We start from the raw sequence: 23882 nt of genomic DNA, 5'->3' as shown, positions 1-23882 counted from the left end.
CCAATTCATTGCTGTTTGCACTGCCCCACAAATGCTCAACAGAAAAAGCAAAAGGAAGCCCAGCAAATAAAGGAGAGGATAACAGCATGTTCTGAGGAACTATGATTTTAAATTCTTTGTTAACTTTCAAATAATTCTGGTGTGAGGTAGCTATGTGATTTCTGCGATGGCAGGCAAAGGCAAACAATAACAGCAGGCGCTGGAGTAAGGGGCAAGGACAGGGTCTTACTCACAGAGACCTTGTAGGAATCTTGGCAAAGGGAAGAGGTGTGATGAAAACCAGGGGTGGGAGAGGCCAAAAAAGAGTGCCACCCTGTCAGTGAGTCTTACTTTGGAAAATATGCTCCACAATATAACAGAGCTGGATTCATTTACAGTTTCCCTACACATGACTCTTTTGCCCCTTTTATTTGAACCTATAATTAACACTATACTCCTTAAATCTATGTACCAGAGACTTAAATCTTTGGTCTGTTCATATGCTGGCTGAGCCTTGAATTTCAGCAAAAGTACAACACCTACTCTCTAGATCATTGGACTCGCCCAGAACAACTAACAAAAAAGGATGGTGATGGACAATGCCCAGCCCAAAAAACAGAGTATAACTGCAATCAATACAGTTCCATACATCTGCCCCATGGGATCTAAGACCCCTTTCAGTCAGAAACAGAGTGGGCATCATCACCAAATCCTCAAGACTGAGGAAGGAACAAACCTAAGGGGGAATATAACTATAGACTTGAGTAGACTTAGTATTCTAGTAATGGAAGAACTTGCATCATTGATATAAAGGCAGTGGTCACCAGAGGTTCGGAGGGGAGGGAGAAAGAAGAATAGGTGTAACATGGGGTACTATGTGGACTTTGGAATTGTCCTGTATGACATTGCATTGACAGATACAGGCCATTAATACGTTTTGTCAAAACCTATAAAATTGTGTGGTGCAAAATGTAAACTATAATGTAAACTATCGTCCATGATCAGTAGCAATGCTTCAATACGTGTTCATCAATTGTAACAAATGTACCATACCAATGAAAGATGTTAATAGGGGAAAGTGAGAGGGGGAGTGTGTGTGTGTGTAGGGGGTCGGTATTTGGGAATCCTCTATATTTCTACGTAACATTTATGTAAAGCTTCTTTAAAAGTGAAAAAAAAAAATTAAAAAGGAGTGCTGGCCAACTCAGCCTCCTCCAGGGAAGGCTTTGCTCTCTGAGAGGCAGCATAACATGGTGGCCAAGAGCAGGCACACGGGAGCCAGGCAGCCATGGTTTGATTGCCCCACTACTTACTGTCCTGTAACCTTAAGTAAACTGTCTGATCACTCTGTGCCTCGGTTTCCCTAATTGTGGAATAAGTCTAACACTAATTGTACCCACTTCATAGGGTGGTCCCAAGAATTCCAATATTAGGGAAGTTCTTAGAACAGTGACTGGTATATAATTAAGCACCACACGAGGGTTGGTTTATTACATAAATTATTTGGCTGTGAATTTCTGCCATAGGTAATGGCAACTCTTTGTTCTAGCTTCCTGTTTTCCTGAAATTTTAGTTACCACAATCCCTGCCCCCTTGATTTTATGAAGATCATATTATCACCAGTTCTTCATTCTTTCCTGGATTTTCTCTAGGCACCCCTCCCTGATGGTCGAGCTGTTGATTATCCAGCTCATCTTCTGGAGCCCACACTTCTGTATTTTGTAACTTATAAACTATCCAGCCAGCCCCTCCTTTTAAATGTACCTAACAGTCATATTGAAATTCTGTCAACAGGGGGAGCTCAAAGAATAAGTTAAAATAAAATGATCCTGATTTAGCAAATCTGAAAAAATAAAATAAAATAAAAGAAAAAAAAATCATTCTGATTTGGCCACAAGATTTTTCTGTTACTTTGATAGTAAGAGGAAACAAATTCAGAAAAATAAAAATAGATGGTGTTAATAAAATAGTGATTGATTTTTCTTTGGTGGATGATTTAACTTAGATCTCAGTCACTAGAAATCAGGATTATGACTTTACATACATAAAGATGACAATGTACCGAGGAGTTCAGCTATTTACATTTATTCCATTTGATTTGTTCTACCTAAAAAAGTGTTAGAAGAACTGTGCTTAGTCTATGGAGACTAAGAAATATTTAAGGAGGTCAAGGTGAATGAAACTTGGCAACTCAGGTTAAAATTCCAGTGAATTGGTAAAACGGGCTTTTATTTACTATGTGCTAATATTTCAAGTAGTAAGTTTAAAAAACCTTTTTGAGTTTCTATAGGATGGAGAAATACCTCCCACTTATTTGTTTTGCTAGAATATCCTTAAATTCAGTGTGGTAACTTGGGTCGTAGAGACCTGCCTGGATCTCTTCCCTAAGCCGAGGTTCTGCTCTAGGAAGAAGGCTTAGTTCATCTCCAGAAAGGTGATGATATTTGGCAAATGATCTTTATGGCAGATTAAGGGAATGAAGAATTCTTGGAAAGGGGAAATGGAAGGATAGCTGCTAAACTTTTTGTGATGGATCTTTGTGGTTTTGTGGGGTGTGATAGATGATAGAATTTATAAAGTGCTTTTCTTCCAAATAATTAAACTATCTTTCTTTTTTTTTAAAGAAAGATTTATTTATTTATTTCTCTCCCCCCCCCCCCACCTCCACCCCGGTTGTCTGTTCTCTGTGTCTTTTTGCTGTGTCTTCTTTGTCTGCTTCTGTTGTTGTCAGCGGCACGGGAATCTGTGTTTCTTTTTGTTGCATCACCTTGTTGTGTGAGCTCTCCGTGTGTGCGGCGCCATTCCTGGGCAGGCTGCACTTCCTTTTGTGGTGGGCGGCTCTCCTTATGGGGTGCACTCCTTGTGCATGGGGCTGCCCTGCGCGGGGGACACCCCTACATGGCACGGCACTCCTTGTGCGCATCAGCACTGCGCATGGGCCAGCTCCTCACGGGTCAAGGAGGCCCGGGGTTTGAACCGGGGACCTTCCATGTGGTAGACGGATGCCCTAACCACTGGGCCAAGTCCACCCCTGAACTATCTTTCACCGAGGAGCTGACTATGAAGATTGGAGTCATACAAACCACATCAGAAATAAGCCTTGCTGCTTTATAGTTGCTTTGTGTAGGTGTTCTTATACATGCAGCATCTCTGAGCTGGGAGACTTGAGCATTATTACCCCATTCTCTTAGGCAGAAGACTGCAGAAGTTCTTCATCAGATCATTTGTCAAGAATCACATTTTCTATCACTGTCAGAGCATGGACTCAAATTTGGGATTTTAAATTCTAAGTATGAAGGGCATAGGTGTACAACCTGGTATCTAGGCCAATTAAATAGATACTCTCCAAGGTCCCTTCTAATCCAGGCTTCGACCAGCCTATCACTTATTGGCTTGAGTGTAGACACTCAGACTATATCAGTTTATTCTTTTAATTAATTAATCCTATGAAATATAATAGAAACTTTAAACACAAGAGCAGGGCAATTGATACCATAAAGTAATAGAATTGTTTTTCACCTGTGATTTTTCACATCATGTTGTGCCATGATTTTTGAGCCTAAAATGAGTGATTTTCAGGTATTTTATAGTAATGGAGCACTGACTAAAGAAAGTATGGCACATCTGTTAAAAAAAATATATGAATGTAATGCAACCACTTTAAATCATGTTCTATAAGAATGTTTGAGGTTAAGAAAAGGGAAGCAGATTTGGCCCAATGTCTGCCTACCACATGGGAGGTCCTCCAGGGTTCAAACCCTGGGCCTCCTTGACCTGTGTGGAACTGGCCCATACACAGTGCTGATGTGCTCAAGGAGTACCGTGCCACGCAGGGGTGTCCCCCGCGTAGGGGAGCCCAAAGCACAATGAATGCGCCCCACAAGGACAGCTGCTCTGCATGAAAAAAGTGCAGCCTGCTCAGGAGTGGTGCTACACACACGGAGAGCTGATGCAGCAAGATGACGCAACAGAAAGAGACACAGATTCCTGGTGCCACTGACAAGAATACAAGCAGACACAGAAGAACACACAGCGAATGGACACAGAGAGCAGACAACTGGGGGGTGGAGGGAAGGGGAGAGAAATAAATTTAAAAATAAATAAATAAATAAATCTTTAAAAAAAAGGTTAAGGAAAACTGTTCACTATACATTATGTAAAAAGGAGATTAAAAACAATGTCATATATTTTTAAAGTATATAATAATATATATGTATATATTATATGTGTGTGTGTGTGTATATATATGCATATGTATATATATAGACTGGAATGGATGTGTACCAAAACATTAGTAGTCATGTTTCTTTGGAGGGTGTTAATATATTCAATTTTTATTTCCTCCTTTTAAAAATATTCCCATACTGTCTACAATTATCAAGTTAATTTTGTAATAAGGGGGGGAAAGGGCTTTGTGAAAATAAGATATTATAAGATTGTTTCCTACCTCATTTCCTTTGCTTCCAGCACTGGACTTCATTTCCTTAGGTTGCTTTGTAAAAGAAAACAACAGGGTTTAGATAGAGAACAACTATCAATTATATCCAGTGGTCGTATCTATTACAGTGATTTTTTGGTCACAATTTTGGCTTCTAAAAGCAGTGACCCAGATATTTTCTAACTTGTTGAAACCTGACATAGTTGCCCTGATTCAACAGAAGGGAGCTTCCTGTTTCACCTTATGGGGTGTTGCTTTAGTAACTGTCATTGAGATAAGTGTGACAAACTAGTATACCACTCAGACGGTATTTTTCAGCCAAACATTTTGAAAGACGAAACCATGCTGGGATCTTCTAGAAGCTATTCAGCACTCGTTTAAGTCTGGAAAGCATCAGCTGAGTTAAGCAGTGAGTAATGGTTCCCAATGGTTCCCAATCCCTGTAACACCGTCTAACGGAGGGGAGACTGGGAAATGGCACATTAAGCTATCAAAGGACATTATAGCAGAAGGCCTACTGACATGAAAAATGTTCATGATATAGGTTACTGAAGGGAAAAAAAGCAGAAATAAAATTATGTAGTGTGTACAATCTGATACCACTTTTTAAAAAGAAAATTATCTATATATAGTCTAGAAAAAAGAATGAAAGCATAAAAATAAGAAGGTTGATAGTATTACCTCGAGGTGGTAGGATTATAGATTTTTCTTTCCTTCTTTTTTTTTTTAGAAGGTACCAGGGATTGAACCCAGGACCTTATACATGCGAAGTGGGTGCTCAACCACTGAGCTACACCTGTTCTCCAGGATCATAGATTTTTTTTTTTAAAGATTTATTTATTTATTTATCTCTCCCCTTGCCCCCCACCCCAGTTGTCTGTTCTCTGTGTCTATTTGCTGCGTCTTCTTTGTCCGCTTCTGTTATTGTCAGCGGCACAGGAATCGGTGTTTCTTTTTGTTGCGTCATCTTGTTGTGTCAGCTCTCCGTGTGTGTGGCACCATTCCTGGGCAGGCTGCACTTTCTTTCGCACTGGGCGGCTCTCCTTATGGGGCGCGCTCCTTGCGCGTGGGGCTCCCCTACGTGGGGGACACCCCTGCGTGGCAGGGCATTCCTTGCGCGCATCAGCACTGTGCATGGGCCACCTCCACACGGGTCAAGGAGGCCCGGGGTTTGAACCGCGGACCTCCCATGTGGTAGATGGACACCCTAACCACTGGGCCAAGTCCGTTTCTCTATAGATTTTTAATTATTAAAATTTTGCATCTCTGATTTTCTACATTTACTTTTATATTAAAAAGTCATTGAAGTTATTTTAAAGATAACATGTGAAAATGTTTTGCAACAAGAGCACTGTAAATGCCCTGCCACGCAGGGGTGTCCCCGTGTAGGGGAGCCCCACATGAAAGGAGTGTGTCCCATAAGGAGAGCTGCCCAGCGCGAAAGAAAGTGCAGCCTGCCCAGGAATGGTGCCGCACACACGGAGAGCTGACACAACAAGATGACCAACGAAAAGAAACACAGATTGCTATGCTGCTGACGACAACAGAAGCAGACAAAGAAGACACAGCAAATAGACACAGAGAACAGACAACTGGGGTGGGGAGGAGGGGAGAGAAATAAATAAATAAATAAAATCTTTAAAAAAAGAGCACTGTAAAAACTAAAGTTTTGTCATTTTATGTAATTATATATTTGAAATACATGGTTCCTCAATACATTTAATTTTATTTACAGCTTTGTGGGAGGGATTCAATTTAAAAAGAAACAACTGCTCTTTGAAACTGAAGACTAAATAAAATAAAAAATCAGAATGTGGCACTATATAATTTGTATATATATATAGATCTCTTTCTGTTAATATAGATTTCATCTTTTAGTAAGTAGACCTATGGAGGCTGATTTCCATGGTGCCCAAACACAGAGGCCAGATTACTTACTAAATGTTAATAAACCAGAGAAGTAAATTTTTCTGCCAAGAGAAGCAGTAGGGTTTTGGGAATCTAAGAACTATGCAAAGAATAGCTAAGACAGCAGGAAGAGAACTCTAGGTTAAGAGGAAGTGGTAAAAACAAGAAGTAACAGGATGAGGCTGAGTCAGAAGCTTTCTAGACATGTCAAGGCAAACTTGTATGCAGCAGTCATACCCAAGAACATCATATTTCCCCAAACTATCCTAAAATCAAAGTGCTTTTAGCCAAACATTTTTTATTGACTATCATTCCTCTGGGAATTTAAAAATCAAACCCAGAATACCATCCATTTTAAGGCAGATTATCTGTTGTTATAATTAAAGACATATTGACCAACTACTACATATACTTAGTTATTAGAGCACATTGTTAAGAACTCAGACCTTATAACTTCAAATTCAGGGCTCTTCCTACCATTTTAATTTTTCAATAATGGCATATTTTGTTTTTCAATATGGCCCTTTATCTCATAGAAGAAGCAATAAAGAATAAGAGACTGAATAATAAGGCCTATTAATTTAGATATGTCTGATTTGGGAAAAAAGAAAATTTTTGCGTAATTTTATGGATAAGCTTACCAAATGTCGAAATTCTACAGAGAGGCTGCCATTGGAAGATTCTTCAATGGACATGGCTTTGACGTGAGTTCCACAAAGGACAAATCTTCGATTGCTAGAGAGGAAGTCTTAGCTAGTTACATGGTCACAGGGCAAATATATTTATGAGAATAGCAAAAAAAAAAAAAAAATCTACAAAGTGAATGGCTTACCTTAGAGTTGAAACATTCCTGTAAAAATGAGAAGAATCTTTAAAATAAGTTTTTTAATAGACCTAGTAAAAAAAAAAACTTTCTACAGTATTTTGGAGGGGAGTACCTAAACTTTCATCCCAATTTTTTTTTTTTAAGGTGGTACCAGGGATTGCACCCAGGACCGTTTTCATGGGAAGCAGGTGCTCAACCTCTTGAGCCACATTTGCTCCCCCTCCACTTTTTATAGTAAACTTTTAAAGTCTTCATTGGAGTTCTGCTAAAGATTTGGATCTTAAAGTCAAATATTTTAAGTACATTGATAAGTAATATTGGAAATTAAAAAGATCAAAATTATTTTATCAAATCAGGGCAATTAATTTTAAAAAGGCTTGCATTTTCATGTTTCAAAATGAAATTAGAAACTTACTTGTCAATTGATGCTTTAATCTTTACCTGATAGTTTAGCTCTGGCAATTTTATTAGTAGTCTGGAAAGAGACATCAATAAAGAATAAAAAAATCAAATGTAAAGTGTTAAAAACCTTTTTTATATTTAAAGATTTAAATATAAGTATGGCATATACACATAAATCAAACTTACATTATCCACATTTATGTGTCACTGTTTTAAAAATGTACAATTTGACTGTAGTTTGCCATGTTGCTAATTAATGTTGACATTAGTCACTTGATTTCATTACCTACAAACATTTGGAAAGTGTTCAATAATGTATGCTGGATAATGCATTGGCAGGTCAGAAAAATAGTTGTGTGTTTTGGCTAAAACCCAAATGTGGGCTAGACATATATATATATATATATATATATATATATATAGGAAAAAATAATTTGCAAAGCTATTAAAATGACTCCATTTTATAGCCATGTAATGAAAAACAATAATTTGTAAGCTTCATAAAACTGTTTGGCTGGTAACTGTTTTATGGTGAAAATACTGAGAAAGACTAGGTTTCTAGTAAAATATGTAAAATCCTAATTCAAATGAATTTGTAATCTTTAAACATACTTTGTTCAAGTAACAGCAAAAATGTTCAAAACTAAAAAAAGGTTTAACTTCAAACCAACCAGTGATTGAAGTTTAGAATAACAATTCCTTTAATCCCTTTTTTCTGGTGTCAGTCCCTTTATTCTTCTGCTTTCCCCAGCTCCTCAGAGCTGTGTCCTCTGATGCCCTGCCTGTGGGTTCAGTCCTGATTCATAGACATTCATTCCATCTATTCAAGTTAGGGGGAATAGGGTACAAAGAAGCATGGTGATCCAACAGTCAGGGGGAAGAGGAAGCCAGAACCCCCAAATCAGGGACAAATGATCAAGACCCTGGCAAACAGTTCAAACAACATGCAAGGTGGTGCCAGCTCAGGGACCTCCAGTTCTTTGCTGAGCAATCCCTACGTGTCTTCATTTTTATCCCAGGGAGTGTCTTAGACTCATCATATCCTCATTGGGGTTTCTCAAGGGAAAGTTGACTGTTTGCCACCTCTCTTCCTATTTGCCTTTATTGTTATTGCCCTCTGGGCTATATAAAGATGTGGGGGTGAGGAACAGAAAATTTTTACAAAGGAACCTTCCCTCTACCTTATTTTTGGTTAAGTCTTGGAGCAAAATTCACACAAAGAAATTTAATTAAGGATTTTGAAATGCAAATGAGGACTAATGCCTTCCCTTTAAAAATGGAGTTCTTATTTTGATACGTAACCAGGAGATGCTATTATGGAACCCCTAAGCCACTCTCTTATCATGACATAGCCACCTCTTAATGCTTTAGTTTGCAATTCTGTTTCCAGTGGTGCCCTAGTGATCAGGAATTTAAGCTTTAGGGCCTTTGAGATTGATGGAAATCTTTGAGAGTTAGAACTCATTGTCTTAAGTGTCAGTGGGGAAAACTACAAGTTTTGGTTACTCATGCAACAGAAAGAAGCAACAGATAAAGCAAAGCAACAAAAAAGTCATGTGCCTTCAAATTAGGTACTTTTTGTAAAGATATACTGAAAATTGTAGTGTTGAGAATTTGAGTGGAAAATCCAATAAGCCAGTTTCTGAGTAAGCACAGGGGAAGAACGTATCATTATACACTTTATTACCTGGATAAGATATTCAAGGCCTTCCACAATCTGTCCCTAGTCTGTTTTCTCAATTTGTTCTTTCCGTGCTCCACAGTATTATAAAATAGAGCCAGGAAACCTTTATTTCTGTGTCTTACTCTCTCCCTCTCCCCTCGGTCCCTTCTCCCAAGGCCCTTCTGTTTCAGTGACCAGAAGGCCTTCTCCAATCTCTCCAGCCTTCTCCCAAGTCATCTTTTCCAGCAAGTAATACTACATTGCCCAATGTTGTAATTTCGTACTTTCATGCTGATACCCCTCATCTCCTCATCTACATTGTCATGCTCTTGACCAGTAGGGCCCTCATTTTAACACTTCTGTGGGTATCTACCAAAGCTCAGTGGTGGGCACACAGCAGATGCTCAATAAAGAATAGAGATGAATTAATGGCACAGTGAGAGAAATAAGTCTTGATTTATCGTGGCTGTAGCTCCATGAACATATGAAACGGCAGAATGCATTATACCTACCTTAATTTTACAGTGAACTGAATGAGGGTTTTTAGTACCATTGGCCTCTGTGGGTGAGTTGGCATGCATGGCTGTCGTTCCACCACAAATGAGCTAGATTAAAAGGAAATAAAACTTGTCATTTGAACACAATGAAAATATTGACAGACTGAAAACCACAGAGGAACAGGATGCTGCCCTTTTTGAAAGTCCAAATTTTCTTCACTTTAGGTTTAAACTCCCATGTTAAGCTCAAATCTTTCCAATCACATCTCATAAATAATTGCCATGAGATAGGAAAATGCCTAAAACAGTCAAAAATTCCTAATTGTCATATATTGAGTCAAGAAAGAAGCCCTAATCCATTTTTAAAATCAGACTAAATATAAAGTAGAAAGTTGATATTATGCCATTTTTGAACTAAATATTAGGATTTCTGGAACATACGAGTATTTTTTTTCCTTTAGATGAGCTTTGAAATGTAAAAATGTTCTCCACCTTTCATTTCTTGAATATGCACTTAAGAAACCCTTGAAATCTTCTTTTCTAAAATGTGAAAACTGACTTGTAGGTGGTGAAATGGCTTTGCTGATGGAAACTGAGTCAGTTCGTGGGAGAAGTGTTGATGAATAAACAGTAAGAGTAGAAATGTGGTTTCTGGACTTTCTGGGGCCCTAGTCCCTTGAATCTGAGGCTCGTTGTTTTAGCATTTCCCTGTTATTCCTTCACTTAGACACAAAAACCCAAGGCAGGGTGTCCTTCCAATGCCACAGGACTGTGGATATCATGAAGCATTTAGGTTGATAATACTTCACTTACTTCCGGAAAAGGTTGTAGATCAAGAAGGTGACTCTTTCTAGCAGATGTGTTCTTTGCAGTGGGATGGGATCGCCCTCATAGGTCATTTTGCCAGATTGCTCCTCTAATTTCTCCAATTGTCTTCTGAGTTGGAAAAGACTTTCTGCCAACAGTGTAAAGCTTTTGAATAGCAAATGAAGATCAGAGATTGTTTTTCCACTTAACAATCGACCATTTTAATAAGTAATTGACCATTTTTAACAAACATTAAATAAGGCAATTATTAAGTAAATTAAGTTAATTACATTTAAGGTTACTGATAGTTCTTTATTTTTATTTTCCTAATCCACCTTTTCTCTAATATGCCTGATGTATGTTAAATGTTTTCTAATTTATACCTTCAGTTTTAGAGAAATCATTTATGAAGTTTTGTCAACATCAGCATCTGAATCCCTTTCGTTTAATTGTACTTTGTCTAAAAATCTGTGAAACATACATTAAGAATGTGACATATATTAAAGGGCAAGGAAAGAAAAAATTTAAAACTATAAAATACATGATATGAAGAATGTTATCTGGAAGAACACTGAGGAAAACAAAAATATGAAACTGCCCCCCACATGTTTTTTAAAAAGTCTTAAGTATTAGCCAAAAGTTATCAAGAACTTTTCTCTGCAGAAAGGTTTATTTAGAAATGCTTGCTCCTGGTATCTGCTTGGAGTTTTACTTACTATGTGGTGATCTCATCTCTGAAATGGAAGTGGTGGCTGGGGATAGAAATCCAGGGAACAAGGAGATTGGACTAGACACCCACAGGGCCTCCAGCTACAGAGGAGGTAGGGCTCACTGGACTTGAGAAACTCATCTGGCTCTCACGGCACCTCTTTCTACTTAAAGTTTATTCCCCACCTAACATTGTGCGGAAAAAGCTGCCAACTCCCTGTAACAGGTGCTGATTTTTTATATAAGCACCACTATCATTTAAGTTCTTTATTGTCATCTTTGTTGTTTATTTTGTTTTCGCACCAATAGAGTAAAAGGAGGTTAGAGAATCAAGGGATCTCCTCAAGGAAAATCAATGTGTTTTAAAATGAACTTAATGTCTTGTTTATCTTAAGAAGTAGGCCTGGAAGGGCAGAGCTTTTGGTGAAAGCAGCTGAGATACTACATATTTCCATTGTATTGAATTGTACTCTTAAAATAAAATAGTGGGTATCAACTGAAGATTTTCTTCTTTTACATCATAATTTCTAATTGTTTTTTCAGTCAGATTTATTTTTGCATTTTTAGCAAAGGAAAGTGGTATGTATTGACATTTGAATGTATGTATACATATTCAGAGGATGTCATATTATATTAACCATTTGAGATTTTTCACTTAAATTTAAAAATAAATCACTATGTTGAAAGCACAAAACTAATGTTTAACTTTGATACTAAGCTACACATATAACAATTGAGATATCTTTCATTAACCTTTTGAAGCTAGTGTTTCTTTATCATGTCCTTAAAGAAAGGGTATTGTTGGTTTCAAAAACTAGTTTGAGTCTTTTAAGGTTCATATCTTATATCTATGTGAAAACGAAGCAATTCTTATGCATTCTATAGGTTCTTCATTTTTTTCCCAAAGGAATAAAAATTAAGAGTACTTAAATCTCTACATTTATTTGTTTTCAACTCGAGAGTTCTCAGATACTAATGAACCATCAATAAGCTGAATGAATTAAGAGTTCTAGTTTAAGCCTGCTGTTCTCTAGCTGAGTGACACTGAAGTTTTGTATTTCCTGTGGTTTTCACTAGAAATTAAAGTCAATTCTTTTTACCAGTTTTGAAGTTGGTCGAGCCCGTTATGGAGTGGACCTCCGATGCAGGCAATTTGCTGCCGCCTTTTCCAGTCTTGGAGCTCTTCTATTAGCATGTTGTTCATTAACAAGTCAGTTTCATTTACTATTTGTGTCATCTTACTGAGCACTTCCTAAAAGAAATAATGGCTACTGAAAAGATTTTCATGAGAAGCAACCAGCAATCACCTACAATTCAACCTGTAAAACAATTTGTCTGACCTAGGGGATAAAGGCTTGGTTGAAATTTTGACCAAATACTTTACCAAAAATTACTTCATTTTGCCAGAGCACTTCCTTCTCAAAAAATTAAATTATTGCAACTAAATAATGTCATGAGGAAAAAAGCCTGACCACAATTTAACACTGTCATAATACCTTTAGTATAAATATGTTGAACGTGTAACCCCTGTGACAATAGTATTAAGCTTAAGCCTTAAACCATATGTTTTTTTAAAGGAGAGTCTATAAATTTAATTTACATTGTTATAAATATGTTTATACATTTATTTTTTTAATGTGTTTAGACCAAAATTTGAGCCTTTATGCATTAATTTTTATTAAGATTTTTTCTGGGATTTCGGAGCCACTGTGAATGTATAATTTTCAAAGGGACAGGAATTAAAAGATGTGAATGCTTGCCCTGGTTTTGCCACTAGTTATGTGAATTTGGACAAACGATTTAACCTTTCTGGGATTTTTTAGTCTTCTCATCCATACAATCATGTGAAAGGACTGAATTATTTCCAGGTTCCTTCTCTCTTTAAAATCCTATTTCTTAGTAGAATAAGATGGCATTCATAAAATGTATAGGGAAACGGACTTTGGCCCAGTGGTTAGGGCGTCCGTCTACCATATGGGAGGTCCGCGGTTCAAACCCCGGGCCTCCTTGACCCGTGTGGAGCTGGCCCATGCGCAGCGCTGATGCGCGCAAGGAGTGCCGTGCCACGCAAGGGTGTCCCCCGCGTGGGGGAGCCCCCCGCGCAAGGAGTGCGCCCATGAGGAAAGCCGCCCAGCGTGAAAAGAAAGAGCAGCCTGCCCAGGAATGGCGCCGCCCACACTTCCTGTGCCGCTGACGACAACAGAAGCGGACAAAGAAACAAGACGCAGCAAATAGATACCAAGAACAGACAACCAGGGGAGGGGGGGAAATTAAATAAATAAATAAATCTTTAAAAAATATATAAAAAAATTAAAAAATAAAATAAAATGTATAGTGTAAATTTATTATGCAAAAAGCATTAAGCTTTATCTTGAACATAATATTTGCATGCATTAAATATGATTTATAACTGTTTAAGTTTATAATTTAGGGTGCTCACAAATTTCTGAACAAAAAAATAGTGAAGTGAACTTTTAGAAATGAACTACTGATTTATCAGTGACCTGTTAAATTTCAACTGCATTTATTTTCAAAAAGAGATAGGAAATTAAAATAGAGATGTTTCTCTTCTTGTAAAACACTTCTTTGACCCAGAATAAAAATTTTCCCTTTCCTTGGAGGGACATTAGATTGAACATGTTCATTTGCCATCGAATTATCCTGAAATCTAGAAAATTATTTAACACAATGCCATTTTTCAGAGTAGAAACTGGAGCATTTATTTTCCCAATAAAATTTGGGTGTTCATCAAGTGATATTTTAATTAAGGATGTGTAACAGAACCCATCTTTGCATAGTAAGTATAGAAACGAAAACAGTCATTACGGAAATAAAAATTGGGTAAATTATCCACCTTGAAAGTAATGGTAGCACAATAAATGTACCACATAACAAACTAAACAAATTCTAGAGGGTGCCAGCTCTTTAAACTTAAGAAGGGAAGCATGGCAAACAGCAGGTACTTCTCTTAGATGCAGTGTCAATGAACTGATAAAATCCAAGGACTTGATTCTTTTCAGTAGGACTAGGTTTAGAAAAAGGAGAAAACACTGGGTAAAAGGCCAACTAAAATTCTTCACAAACCTTTCTCTTGAAGTCGAGGCTGTTTAGCATTTCTTGCAGAGTCACAACTTCCTGGTTCATCAAGGCACTGTTCTTGTCACCCTGATCTGCAAAGGAAAAGAGGTCAGATCTAGAGTCCTCTCCAAGCCTTGCCCCTGACGGCCAAGACTATAGCAATCTGCCTGGGACAGGAGCAGGGGCTTAATGGGGCAAAGGCCTAAAAAGAGCCCTTGGAGGTGAGCTGGGATGTAACCCTTCATCTGTTCATTTTACCAGGAAGGATTGCATCCGAGTATGCCAGAGAGGGGCTCTTTATCTTACAGACTTTGAGAAACCTGTATTAATAACAACCTTTGTGGCTTGGGATAAGTAAGAAAGGGTGGGGGTCTCTATTTGTGTCCATAATTAAGTCGTATGAGACTCCTTCTACAGTCTTTACCCACCCCTCTCTGCTCAACTTTTTACCCAGGAGAAATGTCTGGGAAAGTGTCTAGTAGGGTTGTAATTTTATCTACATACTTTCATGACCTAATAAAGACTAAATCCTTTGCTTACCCTTTTATTTTGCAAAATGGGCTAATTGCAAGATAAAACGAGCAGAATGGGAAGGATTAGCAAATTAAGAAAACTGTCTGAAAAAAACTGAATTATCTTCTTAAATGGGGAGACATGCAGTATACAAACATTATATAATTTAATTTGATGTTAAATTTCATTGTTACATAGTAAGTGATAGTTCATAGCAACCACTCCTGTCTATGAAGAATGAGGGTAGGGATGCTGATCTGACTTGTGTAAATGTGAAAAAGAGGCCCCTGGACAATGTCTGGTGAATTTCCTGACAAAATAGCACTAATTTCTAGGAACTCGTTCTTGGTTGTAATAATTCTAAAATTCATTAACTTCTAAATTGCATTAATAGCAAAATCTTGCTTAAATAGCATTTTTTCAGCTCAAAACTTTTTTACTAATACAGTCCTCACCAGTGAAGAAATAACTTGTTTCCTATGTATCTTTCATTTCACTTATAACCAGGTGGGACAAAGTAAATAAATCATAGACATTTTGAATAACTTTCTACGGAGGGTCAAAATGTCTTGAAGATGCCAAGAGTGTATCTTCACTACCTATACATGGTATAGGTACCTCACCTGTCACCTATGCCAGGAAAAAAACATTGCCTAGTAGCTATCCTTTTAAATCTTATAAAAAACTGAACATTTTATTATAATCCTTCATACTTCCTTCAAGATATATTTTAGAGCTGACATTTTAGTAGTTAAGGATGATTTTCATATTTTATAAATGAAATGTGTATCTGATTTATTTTTTTAACTATTTAGAAATAATTTTAGAATTACAGAAAGTTGCAAGAATAGTAGAGTTCCCAAATGCCCTTCACCTGGGTTCCCCTAATGTTATATCTTAAACAAGCATAGTACAATTGTCAAAACCAGTAAATTAACACTGATACAGTCCTACTAACTAGACCCAATATAAATTTCACCAATTGTCCCACTAATGGCAACACACTTTAAACCTTCAATCTATTATTATTTGTAAATAATAGGTCTTGAATATTCTCATTATCTCCCTTCCATTACTTAAAAAACATCCCATTGTGAACAACTTCAATGTTTAACCATAAAAAAATGGTCAAATAAATTGCAGTGTCATTACATCTTGATATTTACAAAATTATGTTTTAGAAGACTTTTTTGATATGGGGTAATATTTAATTAAAAATAGTACACATCTGGGTTCAATTCCTGGTACCTCAGGAAAAAAAAATTGGTGCACAAAGCTGTGGAGTGTATATAGCTCAAGTGACTGAGTACATGCTTTCCATATATGAGGTCCTGGGTTCAATCCCAGGTTCAATCCCAGGTACCTCCTAAAAATAATAATAATAAATCACAAAGTTATATATAAGATGATTTCAATTGTGTGTGGGAAAAAAAGCATTTAAACATACTGGGAAAAGACTGGAAGGAAATACACTAGCATTTTGACAGTGTTTATTTGTGGTGAGTGGGATTTCTTGTTGTTTTTATTTTTTAATGCTTTTTATTTTCTGAATTTTCAACCATGAGCGCATTTTAACTTTATATTGTAAAAAAAATTATATTTAAAAAACTTTATGAAAGGATGATATCAATAATTCCTGATAATTTAAGACAATTATTTTTACCTTGTGTTAGTTGTGTGAATATATTTTAATTCTATAGCATAATGATATTTTCTGGAAATGCATGTTGAAGTGCATATGTCTCACAGGTTTGTTATTTTGTTATTTACTTTAAATTGGTTGATCAAAATTTTTATATTTATAGGGAGTTAGAGTGCCAACGAATAAATACTTCTCTCCTGCACCCATCTTCAAAAAAAAAAAAAGAGGCCTGAAGAAGTGGATCAAATTTTTGATTCTATCAATAAAGAAAAAAGCCTAGTTATATTGCCTTTATGTCCCTATGTATGATTATAATAAAACAAAAACTTACCCATTGTCTGAATTGTCTTATACCTATAATCAAATTCATCTTGCAGGTCTTCTAAGTATTTGGTGTCTTGTTCTGTCATCTTTTTTATAAAAGAAAACACACTTTGGTGTAACAAGTAAGCATGTCAATGAAACAGCATCACAAGTATTTCAAATTACACTGTCTGGCACTTCTAATCTCCAAGAGCACCCAAAGACTAACTATCCAGAACTAATTATCTGAAAGTTAGTTAATGCTAGAAGAACCAAATTAAACTTGCTCTTCCAACTATTTATTCTTCCTGCCTGTTTGGAAATCTTCCAGTATCTTACCTCTCATTTTTCAATTAGTTGCAAATGGTGCTGCTAATATAATCTTTTTTTTTTTTTTTTTTTGCCAGAGAATATGAATGTTTTTCGCTTTTAAAACTTTCTGGTAGTTCCATATAACTCTGTATTAATGTACCAATTATTACTTTTCACTTAAAGTGTTCATTCTAATCTGTTGTAGTTTATTACAATTCAGTTTAAATAATTTTTTGTCTCTTCACCTCTTTGGGGAAAAAAAATCTATGCTTCTTTTGTCTGTTTTTGTCTTTGAGATTTTACCCTACTATTCTCAAAACTTGGTGATACTTTCTTGCCCAGGCATAACAGATATTAAGTGTCAAGATCTGGGCTAACAGTTTTCATAAATTATCTTATTTAATCCTCACAGAATTCCCAGGAAGTAGGCTTTCACTTGTACAGATGAAGAAATGGAGACTCAAGATATGAAGTAACTTACTTACCCAAGGTCTCATCGCTCTCAGCAATGGATTTTGATATGTGAGCCTGGCAGGTTGACCTTAACCCCATACTTAAACAAAGCTAGGTCCTTGCTTCTTGGACTTCCAACTACTTCCCTCTCTTCTTAGAAACATGAACTTTCTCCTGCCTATCTATCCCAAGAAATCTTCTCTAAGAAAACATATACCTTTCCACAGCACCCCTTTCTCTTCCAATTCCAAATTATAATCAGCTAAATTATTGGTTAAGAAAATATCAAAGAGTGGTTGAAAAGTGAGGTCTAAGATCATGTATGTTACTAGAAAGAAAGCTAAAAAATATAACATGGGACTCTATAGCATAGCAAAACCTCATGTGAAATATGAATACAGGTAATATTGCACATATAAGACATTTTTCTTTGAAACTGAACAAATGTATGTTAATGTTATATAATGTTAATACCAGGCTAAAACATAACCAAAGCAAAATGTGGACAGTAGTATTGAATAATATATTAATAATCTTCTTTTAAGGGTAAAAAATAGGAAATAAACTAAGTGAAAGAAACGAGACAAAAGGCACTACAATATTGTTTGACTCCATTTATACAAAATAAAAATACAAATAAGTTAGGAAGATGGTAATAGAATAGCAGCTATGTATGGCAAGGAATGCATAGAGGGATTGAAAGGTGATTATTAAGGTAAAAAAAAAAAGGTGATTATTAAGGGATAGAATTTTTTTTTGCTTGTCTGTTTTTTGTTTATTATTGGAATAATGAAAATGCTCTAATAATGATTGAAGTGATGCAAGCACAAGTATATGATAATACCAAATACTACTGATTGTATACTTTGGATGGATTGTACATTTTGGATGGATTGTATACTTTATTAATATATATCAATAAAATGAACTTAAAAATTGGAAAAAAGAGAAAAGTACCAAATTTGGGGTCAGATGGTCTGAATTTGTATCCCAACCATGTAACTTACTCTCTGCATAAACTTGGGCAAATATCTTTACATTTCAGCTTCTCCATCTGTAAAATGAGTTGGGGCAGCTAATAACAGTATCTACCTCATGAAGTTGTTGTAATAATCGCACTGCCACCAGAGGTGCCTGGTACTGAATAGGTGCTTATATACACTAACTCTGATTACTCTTTTCGTCCTTTCTTGTTATCTTCTTGTTATCTCTAAGTCATTCACTAAAAAGTTTCTTTGTCCTGCATGACACTGCAGTGATAGATACAGGCCTTTGTATAATTTGTGCAAGCCAGAGTGTAAACTATAATGTAAACTGTAATCCATAGTTAGTAGCAATGCCTCAATATGTGTTCATGAACTGTAACAAAACTACTACATGAATGAGGGATGTTGTTGATGTGGGAAGGTGTGGGAGGGGAAGGGAGTGGGGCATATGGGAATCCCTTATATTTTTATGTAATATTTATGTAATCTAAAGCTTATTTAAAAGTAAAAAAATTAATTAAAAAATAAGTTTAAACATTAAAAGACAACAAAAAATGTTTCTTGATTTTTATAAACCTTAGAAAAGACATAAAGTAGCAATTATTGACTACACAGTATGTTGTTTACCCTCCCATAATAATAACGGCCACCAAATTTTAAGTGTGTTATGCCTACACCATATATATATTGTCTTTTCAGTCAGCTGCAGTGTAAATTATTTCATTTTTCACATGAAGAAACTGAGGCTCAAAGTCATTTAGTAATAAATACTCAAGCTAGAATTCAAACCCAGACTTCTATAGCTACAAAGCTTTTGCTCTTTGCTTTTTACTATACCATTATAACCGTAGTAGCATTTTCCTTAAAATACTTTTTCTGAAGAGCAAAGATCTGTGAAAAACTATGAGTTCTTAGAAGGCAGAGAAACAATATGCAAAATAAAATAAAATAATTTAAAAATAAAATTAAAATAAAATAGTTTAAAGCAAAAATATACAGGGCTTTTATCTTCTGATCTCAAAAAAATTAAAAGCTAAAAGGTGATATTTTGCAGAATCTTCTAGTACAAAAAGCATAACATTAACCAATGCTATAACCCTAAAAGGTTATGATAAAATAAGCAATTAAAAGGCTTTCAGATAGTGTAATCAGTAATTGCAAAATGTGAACACACTCAGCAATAACCTTCAAGAACTCTCTCGATGGGGTGAGAATGCTTACCAAAGTGTCGTGATGAAGTGCATTGATCAAAAGGCATGGTTTTGCATATATATATATGTATCAGGTCAGGTTTCCTGGATTCAGAGACTGGGACAGCAATCAGGTGTGTGTGACTTATTGAAGGGGTGTTTTCAGGAGAAAGAATGTACAAGATGGAAGATAGGGCAGGAGAAGGAACTGAGCAAGGATGTGGTCTTGCTTGGGTCTGATTGTGCCAGGAGCTCTGGAGCATGACCTGCAACACAGAGTTAACCCCACCTCAAGACAAGCGTTTGGCCTTTTGTAGCCCTCTGTCAGTCATTGTCAGCAGGCAGCTGGGGAGGAGTGCACAGCCTGGCAAAGGGATCTGGTTGGCTTCAAAAGGTGGGCCTCTGCTATACTATATTTTTTCGGTACTAAAAAGGAATTTGTCCTGGATTCAAAACCCAGCTGTGCATTTGATTAATATACTTAAGTATTCTTATTATAATAAAGAAATCATTTCCTGACTTTACACGCTTGTAGAGTCAGTAGAGCTCTTGGTTTTAATATTGTAATGCACTGAGGAATTTTGTAGTAGGTGGGTCTGAGAACCTGATTCTTTCTTGCAACAGTGTAAGCAGACATTTGTATGCATGTTTTACTTGTTATGGAGGGTGACCAAATCAGAAGTCTGAAACTAAATGCTCAGAAATCTTGCCATTTAAACCCTCTGCCTACATACTGGACAATATAAGGGACAATTTACCTTAAACATTTACAGTTTATTTAATTTTTTAGGAACAAAAATTTTTTTAAAGAACAAGGAAATGAATGCTACATAAGTTTAGGAAAGGAAAAATAGCATTCTATTTTTATATACAAAATGAAGGAAAGTTAGGCTTATTTAAGAAATCTTCTCTAGATCAATAAAAATAATAAACCTCTAGCCAGACTGATCAAGAAAAATAAAGAGGAAATGAAAATTAGCAAAATTGAATGTGATAACTGACTTCACTACAGATTCCACAGATATTAAAAAGATGATAAAGGGATATTACGGAGAATTTTTGCTAATAAAAAGACAATTTAGGTGAAAAGGACAAATCTCTTGGAAAAAAATTACCAAAGCTCATATAATGGAATACTATGCTGCCATACAAAGGACTATAGTTCTGAGACACTTTATTAACATGGGTGAAATTTAAAAGTATTATGTTGGGTGAAAGACGTCAGTTGCAAAAAGACAAATATTATATGATTCTACTTATAAAAAATATCTAAAATAAATAAGTCAATCGAGACAAAAAGTAGATTAGAGGGTACTAACAGAGTCCAGGGGGAGGAAAAAATGTGGAATTGCTTAACAGGACAAAGTTGCTGTTTAGAGTCATGAGAAGTCTTGGTGATGGTAGCAGAAAACTGTGATTATAATTGATTCCACTGGAACATACACTTAAGAATGTTTAAGATGGGAAATTCTCTGTTATTTTATTTATTCCACAATAAAAATAAAATAAAATAAAAAGAATAAATAGAAAACCTGAATAGCCCTGTTAGGGATGGAATTATATTACCCACAAAAGGCATATTAAGGTCCCAACCCCTGGTCCTGTGGCTGTGAACCCATTTGTATACAGGACATTTGAAGAGGCTAAAGATACAGTGTACCCAAACTGATTGAGGGTGAGCCTTAATCCAATATAGCTAACATACTTTTAAACAAGGGAAATGAGACACAGAAAGGGAAGCAACAGGGAGCAGTCAGAGAAGCTGGAAGTCAACAGATGCTGGAAGTAATAGGAGAAAGAAGACACTGCCAGTGCCGATTATGAATACACTGGATGAGAGATACTTATTAACAAATTTCCCTGTGATATCTGTATACAGTAACTTGGGTACTAGGAGAAAGATGCACAGGTAGTTGTATGGGGACAATTGGAAAATCCTTCTCAGCTATCGATGAGATCACTTACCTGCACACTGTTTTTAATGGCAGCCACTTTGTGTTCTACATTCCTCTGTCTTTCTGAAACTGAAGAACTTTGTAAGGATTTCTCCAACGGTCCCTGGAAAAAGAATGTTCTGAAATTTCAATGGTGTTGATATAACAGGTCAATGATGGATATAGTATATGAGAATAACCTTGCACTGAGGTTTGAATCAATAAGATATGGATTACTCCACAGCCATTAAAAATCATGCTATAGAAGAATAATGACATGTAAGTGGAGTTAAATTGCTAAAGGATAGAGAAGATTATAAAAAACATTATGCTTTATGATTTCAATTGTCTATATAGGTATATTTGGAAATATATGTATATATGTGTAGGCAAGTATACTTGAGTACATTCAATTAGAAGAACATATACAACAAAATGTTATCAGTGTGTCATCTCTGAATAGAAGAATTAGATTACTTCATGATTTTAAAAAATTCCTAATATTCAATACCAGCTCTATGTTATTTCTGAAGTCCTATAAAACTAGTACATGTTATTTAAAAATTAGTGTAGTGAAAGCATTAAGTTGGACTCAGATTTAGAATTGGGGATGTTGAATATCATGAGATTAATTTTTACACTAGAACAAAAGGGAGTTTACTAAAGAAAAGGTAAAAATGTTAGCCTAGTTGAGCACAAAAGCTAATCAGTTTCTCTAAGAACTATTTCTTGGCAGCTCTAATAATCCAACACTGAATGTGTTCATTAGAAATATAGTTACACAGATATACAGAGATGAGATGTAGAGATGTAACAATCCTTTCATCTTACAACTGGGAGACAAGGAGTCATGGTCAAACGGATGATAACTAAGATCAACAGCAGTGATGGAACCTCAAGTGTAACTTATGTCCTTGATTTCATCAAGTATTCTTTTAGCTACACCACATCCTTCAGTTTGATAAAGCCCTTATAAAATTCCCAAGACTACATTTGCTCCCTTTCTTGTTTCAGCCTTCATTATTGGTCTACCTACTTGAAATTTAAAATCTAGTGCTTCTTTTGTGTTAGCATGTGGTACTCGCAGATTATTTTCAGGGTAACTTTGATGGGCATGTACTTGAATAAACAAATGTTTTTGACTGTTTTCTGACATTTGATGGGGACAACACATACACACACTAAAATGACTAGAGATGAGAAGGGATAGCTGAAAAGGAATTCTTAGTTACCCTATATTTGTAACAGCCTCTCAGTTTTTACCCCCAAAAAACACTGAGTCAAACTATATTTACTTTAGAAACTTCCTATACTTTATATTTTAAATTAAATTAAATTTATACCATCCCTCTTCTTCCATAAAAAACAAGAAGGGTAAATTGTTAAAACTTTATACTTCTCTAAAAACAATTATAATCTGTTGATAACTAAACCAACAATTTTTAAAAGTTGACAAAATACTTTCCTTAGAATTTCAAAAGTGAATATAGTGGTATGATATACTAAATTATGGAGCATGTAATTTGGAAAATTGATTATTTATACTCTTTCCTTTTTCAAAGGATTGAAAAAGTATACTTTAAGGACTTCATTGTTTGCTCTTGTTTTTGATGGGGGTTCTAAATTCATCTAGGATGTTGGGATAAAATAGTATAGAAAATACAGTAGGGCAAAATACAGTCAAGCAATCAACAAGTATTTATGGAGCATCTGTAAAACAAAGTTCTGCAACATTTGGGGTAGGAAACGGGACTACAGAAGGGTTTTGAACAAGACCTTTTGGTCTTTGAGAATAAATGTTCTAAAAGAACCAGAATCCAAATGATAGTTAGGAACTCAGCTAGGAGGTGGTTACTATGGTCCAAGGCTGGTATGGCAAGACTCTGGACAAAAGCATGAACAGCAGAAATAGAAGAGGAGGTACAGATGAAAAGGACTTTTAGCAATAAACACTGGAAAGACTTGGAATTATCTTAATATGGAAGCAAAGAAAAGGAACAAGTCAAAGTCCTAAGACTTTGAGTCCAAGTTACTGAAAGGATGGTGGCACCATTAACAGAAGAAGCTGGTTCAGAAAAATAAGTTCTGGCTCAGAAAAATTAAATTCAGGTATGTACGGGTTGGATTATGTTCCCCCATCATAAGATATGTTGCCCTAATCCCCTGTACCTCAGAATGTGACTTTATTTAGAAATAGGGTTATTATATATGGAATTAGGCAAGTTAAAATGAGGTCATACTGG

General features: G+C 35.9%; 1 protein-coding gene across 3 annotated transcripts in view; it reads right to left on the bottom strand.

Moving 5' to 3' along the window:
• The window catches only part of STAT4 (signal transducer and activator of transcription 4), a 109518-nt gene that overhangs the window by 22127 nt on the left and 63509 nt on the right, over positions 1-23882 (bottom strand). For all 3 annotated transcript variants that reach the window (XM_058300487.2, XM_058300486.2, XM_058300488.2), the window contains exons 6-15: positions 21671-21763; positions 16793-16871; positions 14313-14398; positions 12329-12480; positions 10527-10685; positions 9729-9821; positions 7567-7626; positions 7158-7175; positions 6967-7060; positions 4427-4471 (exon numbers count right to left, since the gene is read on the bottom strand). In XM_058300487.2, the coding sequence (XP_058156470.1) occupies positions 4427-4471; positions 6967-7060; positions 7158-7175; positions 7567-7626; positions 9729-9821; positions 10527-10685; positions 12329-12480; positions 14313-14398; positions 16793-16871; positions 21671-21763 (879 nt within the window). The remainder of the gene's footprint in view (positions 1-4426; positions 4472-6966; positions 7061-7157; positions 7176-7566; positions 7627-9728; positions 9822-10526; positions 10686-12328; positions 12481-14312; positions 14399-16792; positions 16872-21670; positions 21764-23882) is intronic.

This window comes from Dasypus novemcinctus, chromosome 7, assembly GCF_030445035.2.
Source record: "Dasypus novemcinctus isolate mDasNov1 chromosome 7, mDasNov1.1.hap2, whole genome shotgun sequence".
Classification (NCBI taxonomy): domain Eukaryota; kingdom Metazoa; phylum Chordata; class Mammalia; order Cingulata; family Dasypodidae; genus Dasypus; species Dasypus novemcinctus.
This window is presented reverse-complemented; position numbering and strand designations above follow the sequence as displayed.